Here is a 13,222-nt window from a genome sequence, read left to right as displayed (position 1 = left end):
TGTGTGTGTGTGTGTGTGTGTGTGTGTGTGTGTGAAGAATAAGTGATGAAAAAATATTCCTAGTTAAATAGTAGTTGGCAGCAAAAGATTGAATACCACAGAAAAAAACTACACAATTAATATATATATTTAGTAGTTTTTGATTATTTTCTATTGTATTAAACAGCATTACACAGTTGCTGTTAACCTAGAAAATTTTTCTTAATTGTTTTTAATTTGCATGATAAAATAGTTTAAAATCTAAATGAAATATATTTAGATGCACATTCATGGTGTTATTACATTGAATAACTGAATAATTTTTTTATTCAGATTGTAAATATGTATAACCTGATGTTTTTCCCGAACAGATTTTGACATCTGCACATAATGGACATTTTTAAAGTGTTTTTATATAAAAATGTATTCAAACTGATGTCTCATTTCACTACTTATTGCTAATTTGTATACCAGATTTATCTAAAATCACACTCTTTTTTTATTCAGCCACAAGAAATGACATTGAAAACACAACACAGAGACAAACCACTCTTTTGCCACAGTGCCACTGCAGATCTTCACAATCTGCATCCTTTCTCTACGTAATCCCAGAATACTGCAGGTTTGGCAGCGAGCAAAAAGATAGAAAAATCTGATGCAATGTTTGTTTATCTCCCTTTCGTTTCTTATGTCTTTGTCCTTATGCGTGTCTCTTGCGAAGATATTTCACTGAATGCGTCATGGCCAGCATCATATTATGATGAGGTTTGTAACTTTTTCAATGGTTTTGTGTCCTTGTCAATAGAGGAAGGCCAACACCCTACACTCTGATTTGACCCTAATTAGAAAAGTGTTGTCCTTCCCAGGTATCTCAGCTGACAGGTTCATGTTACAATTCCATTGGTGTTTTCTGTGCAGTGGTACCTCATTTTCACAGATTTCACATCATTCGCTGTTGATAAGAAGAAAGGAAGAATCCAAAACTCTAGCATTTTTATGCAACCTTAGTATTCGAAAAGCTTCAGAATTACTAAAGTGTTGTTAGTCCCAAAGTGATAGTTCACCCCAAAAAAATGAATAATTTGCCATTATCTTCTCATCCTTATGTCGTTCCAAACCTTAAATGAATTTCTTTCTTCTATAAAACAGTTTAATGTGTCAACTGATTTTTGAAAATGTAATGAAAGTCAGTGGAGTCCAGTGTTGTTTTAGATGCTATTGCATTTTAAGACATTTTTCAAAATAGCTTTTGTGTTCCACAACGAACCCCTTCAAGAAATCCCTTTGACCATCATCATCACATCAATAAAGCAGGTGTGTCCAAACCGTGGGATTTCAAGCAGTGACCATCACGATTTTAAGGTAACAAACCTTCTTAAAGGCATGCAAGGTCAGAGGTCGGACCTCTTAGACTAATAGGTCCAAACAGAGGACGGGACCTCCCATATATTGTGTACTTCTACAATACAGTTTGTTCTTACTTTATTAAATTACAAGACAGTGGTCATTGTTTATGGTCTAACTTTAAAGGTGAGGTGTTAAGTTTCAAGGTTTGCCTCAAGGTAATGGTACCTTATCCACAAAAGTGAATTGTTCTTAAAAACCCGAGCAACCATACTGAATGACAAATGACCTTGTTTTGGCCCAATCCTGCGGAAGTCCTCTATAACTAACATCTCCTACTCACACATGCATATATAAATAACAGACAGAAGCAGATCAGAGTTAATCCAGCAGTGACTTTGAGAAGATAAAGGATCTTTGACAGCAAGGATAACTTTGAGATCTTCTCTGGGGTGCTGAGATTCATTTAACAGTCATTTTTGGACATTGATGAAGAGCAGATAGCTGACATGGTTCTACTCAGCCTCTTGATTTTGGGTGCGCTGGTTAAAGGCCACCTGGCTCTTACTGCTAGTGACTGTGGGACTTCCTTCAGGCGTCCAGGTAGGCCTGTTGTACTGCATGGCTTTGTCTCCAATTATTAGCCTATTTAAAACTAAAACAATGAATCAGTTTTAAAGGAAAGACATCAGGGAGCTTGTTTTTGTGTTACAGCGTACACAGACATTGCAGTGTATTGCGGGACCCAGTCTATAAATCTGGCCATCCAGGTTTGCCCGGTCATTTACACTGGATATAACGAGAGCCTGTTGATTCTGAATCAAGTCAGAAATGATCCGTTGTGTCGCGGCACGATGGACTCGACAGTCAATCCTCCAGTCGTGCGCTTCAGCTTCCCGCTAACACAATTAGACGCCTGCGGCAGCATCTTCCGCGTGAGTACTACTGCATTTCAAACCACATTCACACTGAATGAGTATTCTCTAAGTAAAATCAAGAATCTTGAGCTTTGGCCTGCTAAGAAATGCACCAAGCCAGCAAACTAGCGAGGTTACCAACAGGGGTCAATGTTACTCAACATGTTGAAAAGTAGGTATTTACAAAAAAAAATAATAATAATAAAATAAAAAGGTTAGTTCCCCCCATTTGCCCTGTATTTTGTACGCTCTCTCTTTAAGTCCATTTCATTTCATTCATTGTCTTAATTTGTAGACCACCAGCGCTCCAGGGACAGGGATCTTCTCGGACTTCTCTAACATCCAGACAGTGAATGTCAGTGGGGTGGTCAGATCTATTGACCCCACAATAGGAACAGTGACCTACAACGCCGAGCTGAGCTATTTTTACTCCTGTGCATATCCTCTCCAGTACCTGATCAACAATACAAAAGTTGATGTGTAAGCACATTTAACTCTCTTAATAGATGATTTCTACTGAAACGATAATAATAATGAAACAATCTTAAACCAGCCTGGTCTTAGTGTCTCAGTCTAGTCAGAGTTTTAGGGAACTTTTGGACTGGTCCATGTTCTGGCTTACCGTTTTGAATCAACGAGAATGAATTTAATTGGAAAAAAATGAGTGTAAAGACATACGATTTCGATCAAATGCTTTTCTTTTGAACTTTCTAGTCATCAAAAAATCCGGTATGAAAAATCTCATTTCCAGAAAAACTTTAAACTGTTTTCACTGATGATGAATTCCATTTCTTTAGCACCAAATCAGTGTATTAGAATAATTTCTGAAGGATCATGTGACACTGAAGACTGGAGCAATGATGCTGAAAATACAGCTTCGCCAAAACAGGAATAAATGCAATTGTAAACTATATCAATTGTGGACAATTTTCACTAGCCTATTAGTCACTATTTTACTGTATTTTTGATGACATAAATCCAGCTTTGGTGAGCATAAGAGACTATTTAAATATGAACAAAACAGTAGTTTGAACACTAGTGGAGAGTGAGCAGCTTGTTGACATTCTTAGCTAGTGGATAATTATTTCCTGTGCATCATTTGAAATCTCTAACCTTTGCCTCCCTCTTCAGGTCATCCTCCTCCATTGCAGTGATTGACAACAATGGTAGCTTCATCAGCACTTTAAGCATGCAGCTCTTCAAAGTAAATACACGACTAATGAAAAAAGTTTCGAAAATCTATAGCTTTTTCTATGCTGTGCCATACTGTGTCCAAGACTTCATATCTGACCTGTGTCTCCAGGATATAAACTACACAACTCCACTCGTCATCCCTGCTCTTGGTGTAGAGCTCAGAACCAGAATCTACGTGCAAGTCATCGCAGCAAACTTGACTTCACAGTGAGTAACATTTGATGTTTCTTCTAAGATATGCCTCCATTAGTTAATGTAGAAACTGACTGATTGTGTCCTCTACAGGTATCGTGTTCTGCTGGATCGATGCTATGCCTCCATCTCAGCCTTACCCTCAAATTCAACCTTTTTCAACCTCTTCGTCCCGTAAGTCTAAAAAAAAGTGGGGAAAGTCATGTTAAAAATAACATTTATAATGTAATCTAATTTATTTTATATTTTACTTATTTATATATTTAAATTTAATTAATAATTAATATAATTAATATAGCTTATCTAATATAATAAAAAAAGAAGAATATATTGGAATAAGAAAGGTTATTTTCAAAACAAAGCCATGCAATTCGTCAGTTAATTTATTCTATATTTACTGTATTTATACTGAGAATAATAAATAAGAAATATAACAAAGTAAATCATTTTAAAGAATATTTCATCAATTGAATTATTTTTTTTTATCTGTACAATTATTTTCAATACACATAAGTAAACCATGGAAATGAATTGGTTGTCTCATTTTTTTATTATTATTATTCTTACAAAATAACATAAAAATGTAATTCAAATGAAAATGTTATCATTTAAATAACACTTTTGAATTTGTTGTTTTAGAGTCTCTACAGAATTATTTTTGTAAACTCAACAAAGCCATGGCAACTCATTTGGTCGTACTTAAAAATTCTCCTTCTCTTCTTTTCTTAAAGGTGCTCTCAGGATCAGTTTACCACCATGTCGGAGAATGGAAACAGTCAGAAGGCTCGCTTTAGCTTCCCGGCCTTCCGCTTTACTGAGCAGCAGAACCAGACCATTTCCACCTACTACCTGCACTGCATCACCAGGCTGTGTGAAACCAGCAGCTGCGCACAGTTCAAGGTAACACACACTTTCAAACCGGCCTATCAGACTACAAGGATAAGGGTCTTGACAGAATGAGTAGATAAACGTGCCCTGCTTTATTGTTTAACCCTCATCCGTTTTCAATGCTCAGCAATGCACCAGGAGGAGAAGACGGGAAACACAGACAATGCAAATTAAAGATGGAGTCTCAGACACCACCCGCATCTCCTCAGGACCGATTAGGATTAGAGCAGAAACCCGTATGGCTCTTTCCATCTCACTATCCTTCTCATAACATAGAAACATTTCGAGACACATAAATGTAGCTAAATAATAACTGCATATTGTTCTTTCTTTCAGCTCTCAGCACTAAGGAAGAAGGTAAGCGTCCCTCATCAATGTGATTTATTCACAGTAGAATGCCAGAAGATTTGGTAATAACATGCTGTCCCTTGTATCCCTGTACAGCCGTGAGCAGCCCACAGAAGGACAGTGGTAATGGGGCATCTACAGGACTGGGCATCGCTCTGGCCGTCCTCGTCATTGTGGGCACCATTGCTGCCCTCATGGCCGTGTCATTTTACCGAAGACTTAAGATGCTGCGTTAGCTTCCTGTGATCCTATGGCTCTTTTTGTGAACAACAGCACTGGTGAAGATGGGAACTGGGGATCCATTTTATTAATATATGAATTTTTCAATTAAAAAGCTTTGTCAGCATAGAAGACAACACGATTGTCATTTGAAATGCAAATATTGCAACCAAAAATATATGTTAATATATAATATCTTATACACTTAAGGCACAAATATTTAAATGCACACCATTTTATCTTATAAGCAAACATGTACAGAGTGCATTTGGTATGAGAAAGACGATTACAAAGGGAGCAATGCTTGTGTATCGACAGTGGTTTTAAAAGGATATTTGTGCAGATAAAACATTTTATCTATTTACAACTGCTTTGCAATCTGTCGTAATGGATTCTTGCTCAAGCTGTGCTACATTAAAGCAGGATTTAAGGCTTTAGGATTGACAGCTTTTAAAGAACATTTAAAAAAGTTGTTAAAGCTGCATGAAGAGCCTGGCTTTGATTTAGCGAGCTTGAGTCTTATTAATGAGGAATGAATCTTTCATTTTGGAAACGTGATTGTAAGAATGCCTATTTTAATTCAGATGCTTCAGCATATGCAATATATGATAAATTTAGACAGGTGTTTGTTTATTGAAACTTTTTTTTGGAGTTTGTACTTTTGTTGCATGCAATGTCATTAATAAAGGCTTGTAGGATTGTGAGAACTGTCTCAGTCACCACTAGGGGGAGCTTCACCATTGTTTGAAAAAGATACATTAGCTAGAATAATGTTTTAGTCATCTTACAAAAGTGTTTCTTTATGGCTGTCTTACAGTTCATTTTACAACGCACTGTTTTGGGAGATTTTTTATGGATTTATTGCTGCCCCACTTCAAAGAGTCAAAACAAAAGTGGAGTCTCAAAAAGTAGCCTACATTATCTTTTATGTACATATAGGGCCGACATACTTTCTATAATTTCGTTTCTGAATGTTTCAGTAGGTTACACGGTATTCAAAAAATTTATTCTTCTGTTATCCTTATTTTGGATACATTATTTTCAACGTGGAACAACGGTGCCACACTTTAAACATTCTCACGCCAAACGTCTATTTTCTCACGCAGTTAAATATAAAAATCATCTCGGAGCAAAGAAGCTGATAACGCACCAACATACGAATCAAGATGAATCCTACGATAAGATAAGAAGTCTCACCAGCTCTGTCACGGATGTAAGCCTTTTCTGTGAATGTGAGACACAGTAAACTATTTGCATTTCAAACTAATGTTTTTATGAATACGACAATTAATTAAAAGTAATAACATTAGCTACAACGAAAACAACTAGAAGCTGATGACACCGGAAGCCTCGCACATTCAAACAAATCCCCTTATTAAGCATAACAAAAAGTAAATAAAGGTGAATAATCTTTAGAGTCTATGGATGAATAGCCTACAACTCACAAGATATGTTACTAACAACAACAACAGTATTACGAGTAAGCCTAAATAACTATGGTAAACTACTAATCAAGAAAATAATAAACAATGAGCCAGGACATTTACAATAAATTTCACTTTAATTTAATTCAATTAAATACAATTTAAGTTGAAAATAAGTTAAATCATTGCGGTGGAGAATTGTAGTAGCCTATGCTAACAATAGGAGCCTAATACAAGGCTAAAAACTCGTATAATTTATTAATTGATTATAGAACTGCATTTTGCAAATAAATACAAAATGTCAAGAGTATAGGCATAGGGTATTGCAGCGTTTAGATAAACTGTGCTAGGGTCTGTCAAAATGATTATGGTAGACCCTCAGATTATATGTAGGATATTGAGTAACATAACTAAAATCTCTTCATCTTATTTTCAGTTCTTATTACAAATTTGACAATATTTATGCAACTGGAAAATGCTTGGGTGATTTCCTTTTCAGATTATTTTGTTAGCGAGGAGTATTGTTTGATAATTGGTGCCTGTGTAAGCATAGCACTGGCTTCAGATGAAAGCACTTTAGCCATATCCTAATGCAGTTGAATCATATGTCCTGCTGTGTTGTACCAGTACACAAACTCTCTATTCACTCTGAATAAACAGGTAAATTAGCCTGTTTGTTCATATCATGCAGCATATCCCCTCAAATTAATTCACAGTTAGTACAGTCAGATATATTAGAGTGATATTAAGGATGTCTTAATATAATGTCAGAGCTAATGCAAATTAAAAATTTACATGCTGCTAACTAGGTCATGATAAATACATAGAAAAATGACTTTCATTATATGGTGATGAGGACATTAATACAATATGAGGAGGGACAGTCACAGTGGGATATGAGAAGTAAATATGCCAGCCCTACAGTGGGTAAATCTCAAATTTTATGTGAGGTTGTCATGAGGAGCAATACCTGAGAAACGATCTCATCTGGTGAGATGAGGCCATGCAGAGGATCTTCAGAGGATGCAGGCGACCTTATTAGTTAGAGAGAACGATGACTTCATTTCAATTGCAACTCAATGTGCTAATTGCAATGGCAAAAGTAACATGTGAGCGGTGATTTATTGTGTCGTAATGGAATTCTCTATGATGCAATTTCATGTAATGTTAAATTGCATGGCAGGGTTAAGCTAATTAATGGAGAAGATATATTTAAAATAGACAAGTAGTGTCATTTTGGGAGATGGAGTTTGCAAGAAATTACCAGACAGGAAAGGAATCATGAAACATTGATGCACTGTACCATATCTAGACAGATGGGCCTTTCTGCCTCTGTCTGTCTCTGGAGACTGTGGGTAAAACATTAGCAGTGAATGAAACACTCAGTCTATTAGATACTGTGCAATATTGCTATGATGTTGGTTTAAGCTTGTTTTTTGTTGTTTTTGTTTTTTTGCAAGATAATGGCAATTGTTTTGTTCTGAGTATGAAGAAATGAAAAAAATCAGCTGCTGGAAAATTAACTCATATTGTTTAACCAAACAAAAAATTAAGGGCCAAATCCCCAGGCAAAGAGACCTAGACTAAATAACAATGTGAATGAAGAGTACCCTCTGAAAACAGCCTTTAATTTAAAATCTGTTTGAGAAACCAGTGCTGATGGTATCAAAAGTTTACCGGCTCTTTAAACACTTGGATGTTTTTTTAACCATTTTTTCTTACCATACCATATACCAACATAGCTTTTGCTTTAGATTTTGAGAGAACAGCAGCCTTTTTGTTGTTGTCATGACAAGTTCCTCAATGCATATACATATATATTTATAATGTCAGGCTTAAAACATTAATTTTATGACATTACCATTCACTACTGTGATCAGTAAGATTTTTTTCTGCATTTATTTGATTTAAATATATTGTAATATTGTTAAGATATATTAAAGGGGGGGGGGATGCTATTTCATGCATACTGAGTTTTTTACACTGTTAAAGAGTTGGATTCCCATGCTAAACATGGACAACGTTTCAAAAATTAAGTTGTACGTTTGAAGGAGTTGTGCAAGTGTTTGTGTTTGTTCCCTGCATTTCAAAGATGCTTGTTTTACAAACAAGGCCCAGTTTGACGACGGATTTGCATATCGTTTATTTCTTAAGGATGATGCAATCCCAACGAAAAAGGGTCACGATCGTGTGTTGGAAGCGCAGGCGGTGAGTAAAACTGCTTAAAATATTTCTGCCTCCTTGTTAGTGCGTCCCTTCCCATGCCGGAGACCCGGGTTCGAGCCACGCTCGGAGCGAGTCGTTGCTGCTACTGCTCTCGTTCAGTTTCAGCCTCGGGATCTGATTCTGGATCATAAATAAACGGCTGAATATGACTGTTAGCCATGGTTTGTTTTGGATGATGGTTTTTTCCTCACAGTAATGTCACAGCTTCCAAACGCTCTCAACGCAAAAGCCTACTGGCGCTCGTGATTCTTTAGCTCCGCCCACACGTCACGCCTCCAGGCGCTCGTGTTTTTCCGGGAAAAATCGGTACAGACTATCTTTCTCTTATGAATATAATAAAACTAAAGACTTTTTGGAGTTATGAAGGATGCAGTACTACTCTATAGGTACTCAAGATTAACAGGATATTGAGTGAAAACGAGCATTTCACCCCCCTTTAAGCATTTAATTATTATTTTTTTTACTATTTTAATGTTTTATGAGTATTAAATATATACCAGTCTTATGTGTCACATGATGAATCAGAAATAATTATAATACGCTGATGTGTTGCTAATTTATTATTATCATCAATGTTGAAAACAGTTGTTGCCTCATAATATTGTGGAAAGAATTATAAAAATTTTTCAGAAATATAATTCTATAATAGTATAAAGTTTAAAAACTGCATTTATTTGAAATTAAAATATTTTGTAACATTATAAATGACATTACTGTCACTTTTGATCTATTTAATCCATCCATGCTGAACAAAAAACATTAATTCCCTTGTGAAAAAATACAATCTTACTCACCCCAATCTTTTTTAATGGTAGTATAATTTCAGCAATTGTAATATTTATGTAATGCATTTATGTGACTCTGCATGTGTATAAAAATGTACCTTTTCATGGAGAAAGACTTTTTAAAACATTAAAAATGAACCAGGTTTTTTTTCTAATCAAACGTCTTTTTTAAGTATTGCAGTTACAAATAGATAATGCAAAACAACTGAGAAGAATAAATATTCAAAGCTAAGAAAAACTGGTTTTCATCAAGGAGTTGTGTAACTCTATAGACACTCCCATGATTGAAACATGAAATCATGTTTATCGTTAGTGTAGAAATGGGTCTTTAGACAGGAAATGCCACACCGACTTTTCGGCAATCAGCCTTTTTCTTTTGTTTTGATCTTAGATTCCTCTGATTTTGGACACCATCAGGGTGTAGCTTCAGCAGGACAAACTGGACCAGTGGAATGCAGTGCCATTTACACCCCCTGACCCAGATGTACAGGAGAGACCAGGACAGAAGCGCCAGACCATGCATGCAGTATAGGGATGGGACGGTTGAGTGCATCCAGCAAGACCCCCTGTTGAGAGCAGACCAGCTCCGGACACACGTCTCCCGACCTGCTCCAGCTGTAGAGGAGCTGCACATCTTTCATAATTCATTACAGAGACCCGAGACACAATGCAGCTGCCAGCAGCCTGTGCTATGATGTAAAAAGTGCTGCATTATGCATAGGATATGTTATGTTCTCTGCTTCAGACCGAGCGAAGGTCTGGCCTCTGAATCACTGAGTGATTGGGAAAGAGGGCAAATGTCAATTTGTATTGTGGTGACCCAGATGATTTGTGAAAATGCTCCTCACACATAACACGTCATGTCAGCATAAAACTGTATATGCTGAATGAGATTTAACCAAATGGATAAAACTTAAAAGCTCTTGATGTGTTGGAGAAAACAAATGTTTAAATAAAAATGATGTCATCATTTAATTTCATGGTGTTCTTAACTTTGACTTTAAAGGAATAGTTCACCCCCCCAAAAATAAAAGTATATTTGTAATATTTGTTTGTTTCTTCATAGGACCAGATTTGGAGAAATTTAGCATGACATCTCTTGCTCACCAATGGATCATCTTGCAGTGAATGGGTGCCGTCAGAATGAGAATCCAAACTGCTTTTTTAGCAATTTGTACAACTCCATTCCATCAATTAATGTCTTGTGAAGTGAAAAGCTGCATATTTGTAATAAATTAATCCATCATTATGGCGTTTTAACATTAAACCGTCATGAAAAGGTCCACCGACATACGTTTATGTTTATAACTGATTTTCACTTGAACGGTCACTTGATCTATGCAGATTTCTCTCCTGATTCACTTTTTCACTTGGGAAAGCTATATATGAACTCATTTAAAGTCAAAATAACTTATTGATGTATTTGTTTGTTACAAACATCCAGCTTTTCATAAGATGTTAATTGGTTGACTGGAGTGGTGTTGATTACTTGTGGATTACTATGATGTTTTTATCAGCTGTTTGCACTCTCATTCTGACGGCACCCATTCACTGCAGATGATCCATTGGTGAGCAACTGAGTACATTTGAGTGAACTCTGATTAATTTGTTTTAGACGAAAGGTTAGAGATGCTTCATATCTGAAATTGTATTAATTTGCATCATTTATACTGCTATTTCCTTACCATAATGCTGCTTTGAAACAACCTGCAATGCTATATAAATAAATGTGATTTGACATGACTTGGAATGACATGAGGGTGAATAAATAATGACAGACTGTACATTTCTGAACAAATCTAAATGTAGAACTGTCTTCATGCAAATGTGGCCTACACCCAGCTGACCTCTTTTTACTGGAACATCACATTTTTCGTACATTAAATTAGTCACAATGCTCAAACGGATACATGTTTCTAAGCAGTAACTCATGCAGTCATTGTGAGTCACTCAATACAAGTCTTACCGGTTCACAAAGCGGCTTAGACATTCTTTTATTGTGAAGACTGAAGGGATCTGAGCACTTTGAGTCAGAGACAACCTCTTCATTAAAGATTTATAGCCTCAAGAGACGCAAAGACATTTCAGTTCAGAATACAAACACCAGTATTGTCCAGGGTATTCAGTAAGAATATGTGCTCCATATTACTGAGTTTCTTTCAGACGCTGTAGGTTTCCCTCTGTTTGTAGTTTCAAAGATTTAGATACATATACATTCTGCAAGAGGAAATTGTCTGTCTGGATGGACATATGCAAGCTATCTAATAATGATGATGTTTGTAAGAGACTCTCTGAGTGTTTCGTGACTGACAAGTGACAATTGTGATGATGTCTGGGCAGATCTTTTTGGCTGCGGATGTGTTTGGGGTTTGGAAATATGGAGTGGTTTGACCCCGCTTGGAATGTGACCATGTCTGAAAAGCGCAAAGCGATGTTTTTTTGTCTGAAAATCTGCCGAAGGGCTTGTGAAATTCAGTCAATGGCATGACAGGATCTCAAACAGACTTCCATAGTTCCACAACAGAGACGTGCAAAGATTTACAAACCCAACAGGACCAAACATGCTCGGCAGAACTAACATCTGCATCTTCCTTTAATCTTTACTACATTTTTCATGCTATGCTTCCTACCAAGTTGAATGCAGTGTTATTTCTATACTCTTTTATATTTTTATTAATATTGTATATTACATAATGTGACATGTTTCACTATAATAATACAATAATTTGAATTCGCTTTTAATATTATTTAAATATTTATAGCTTTAATTTATTTTCCGTTATTTTAGGCAACACTTCTAATTTTTCTGTTAAGTTTTTCATCCAATAAATTTATAGTTTTTTTTTTTTTCAGTAAATAACTGTGTATTGTACATCCTCAGATCCTCCACAGTCTCCGCTCTGCTCAGTTTGTGTCTCACTGCAACTTAAAGCATAAAGAAAATTCCAGTGTTATCATAAAGAGTAAAAATGTAGCCTTTAACCTCTTATCATTTTTCATATTTTTTTGACTTTGTTCTGCATCTTGCTAATTGAACGGGAGGAAACTCATAGCACACATATTTTCTAAGAAATTCTTAAACCTCCCACCATGATGAAATCCATGCCATTAAACAGGAACAACATGCTCTTTGACAAGTAGCTTCTTCGCTTCCTCTGTAGATGCTCGTTTTATTTGTGTTATGACTAAAGCTACTTAATAATGCATTTCAGGCCTTTTTATCTTGGTTTTCAGTGCTTTGCATTTATTGTGGTAAAATGCATGTGGGATAATGGGTATTGCACCCTCTCCCAACAGTAATAGTGTTTTCTGCTTGTTTTTATTAGCTTAGCCACACCCTGTTATTGTCCTATGAGCCTCTAAATGGTGGTTAAACATTTCATTACAAAGTAGTATAACTACTGAGGTTCTCATGTCTAGATCTTTGTGATCAGTGGGCTTGTTGTCCCTTTTGTGTAGGTCTTGGTTTCCGTCACTAAAAAAATGGATGCTAATCAAAGAACAACAACAACAACGACAGCCTCCAACTGAGACTGCTTTGCATTATTGTTTATTTGGGCCTCGGCCTGTTTTTTTGTCAGATATCTTGATCTCGGTTTCAGATATTAGGTCTTTGTCTGGACGTCTGGTCTTGGTTTGACAGACTCCAGGATTCCAGTTATCAGGAAACCAGAGCATCTGAAATCTCTCGCATGCTTTGATGTAC

General features: G+C 36.2%; 1 protein-coding gene across 2 annotated transcripts; it reads left to right on the top strand.

Moving 5' to 3' along the window:
• Window positions 1–697: 697 nt before the first annotated feature.
• LOC127972713 (zona pellucida-like domain-containing protein 1) lies at window positions 698–5,834 on the top strand. 2 transcript variants are annotated; one of them, XM_052576442.1, is made up of 10 exons: window positions 698–1,926; window positions 2,038–2,258; window positions 2,536–2,720; window positions 3,372–3,444; window positions 3,544–3,641; window positions 3,720–3,800; window positions 4,358–4,526; window positions 4,642–4,750; window positions 4,851–4,871; window positions 4,959–5,829. In XM_052576442.1, the coding sequence occupies exons 1-10, from the start codon at window positions 1,833–1,835 to the stop codon at window positions 5,096–5,098; spliced, it is 1,191 nt and encodes a 396-aa protein (XP_052432402.1). In that variant the 5' UTR covers window positions 698–1,832; the 3' UTR covers window positions 5,099–5,829. The 2 variants fall into 2 exon arrangements, with proteins under 2 accessions (XP_052432402.1, XP_052432401.1); XM_052576441.1 differs by having other exon boundaries at window positions 3,372–3,641; window positions 4,959–5,834.
• Window positions 5,835–13,222: the final 7,388 nt, after the last annotated feature.

The sequence above is a fragment of the Carassius gibelio genome, chromosome B15 (genome assembly GCF_023724105.1).
Source record: "Carassius gibelio isolate Cgi1373 ecotype wild population from Czech Republic chromosome B15, carGib1.2-hapl.c, whole genome shotgun sequence".
Lineage (NCBI taxonomy): Eukaryota > Metazoa > Chordata > Actinopteri > Cypriniformes > Cyprinidae > Carassius > Carassius gibelio.
This window is presented reverse-complemented; position numbering and strand designations above follow the sequence as displayed.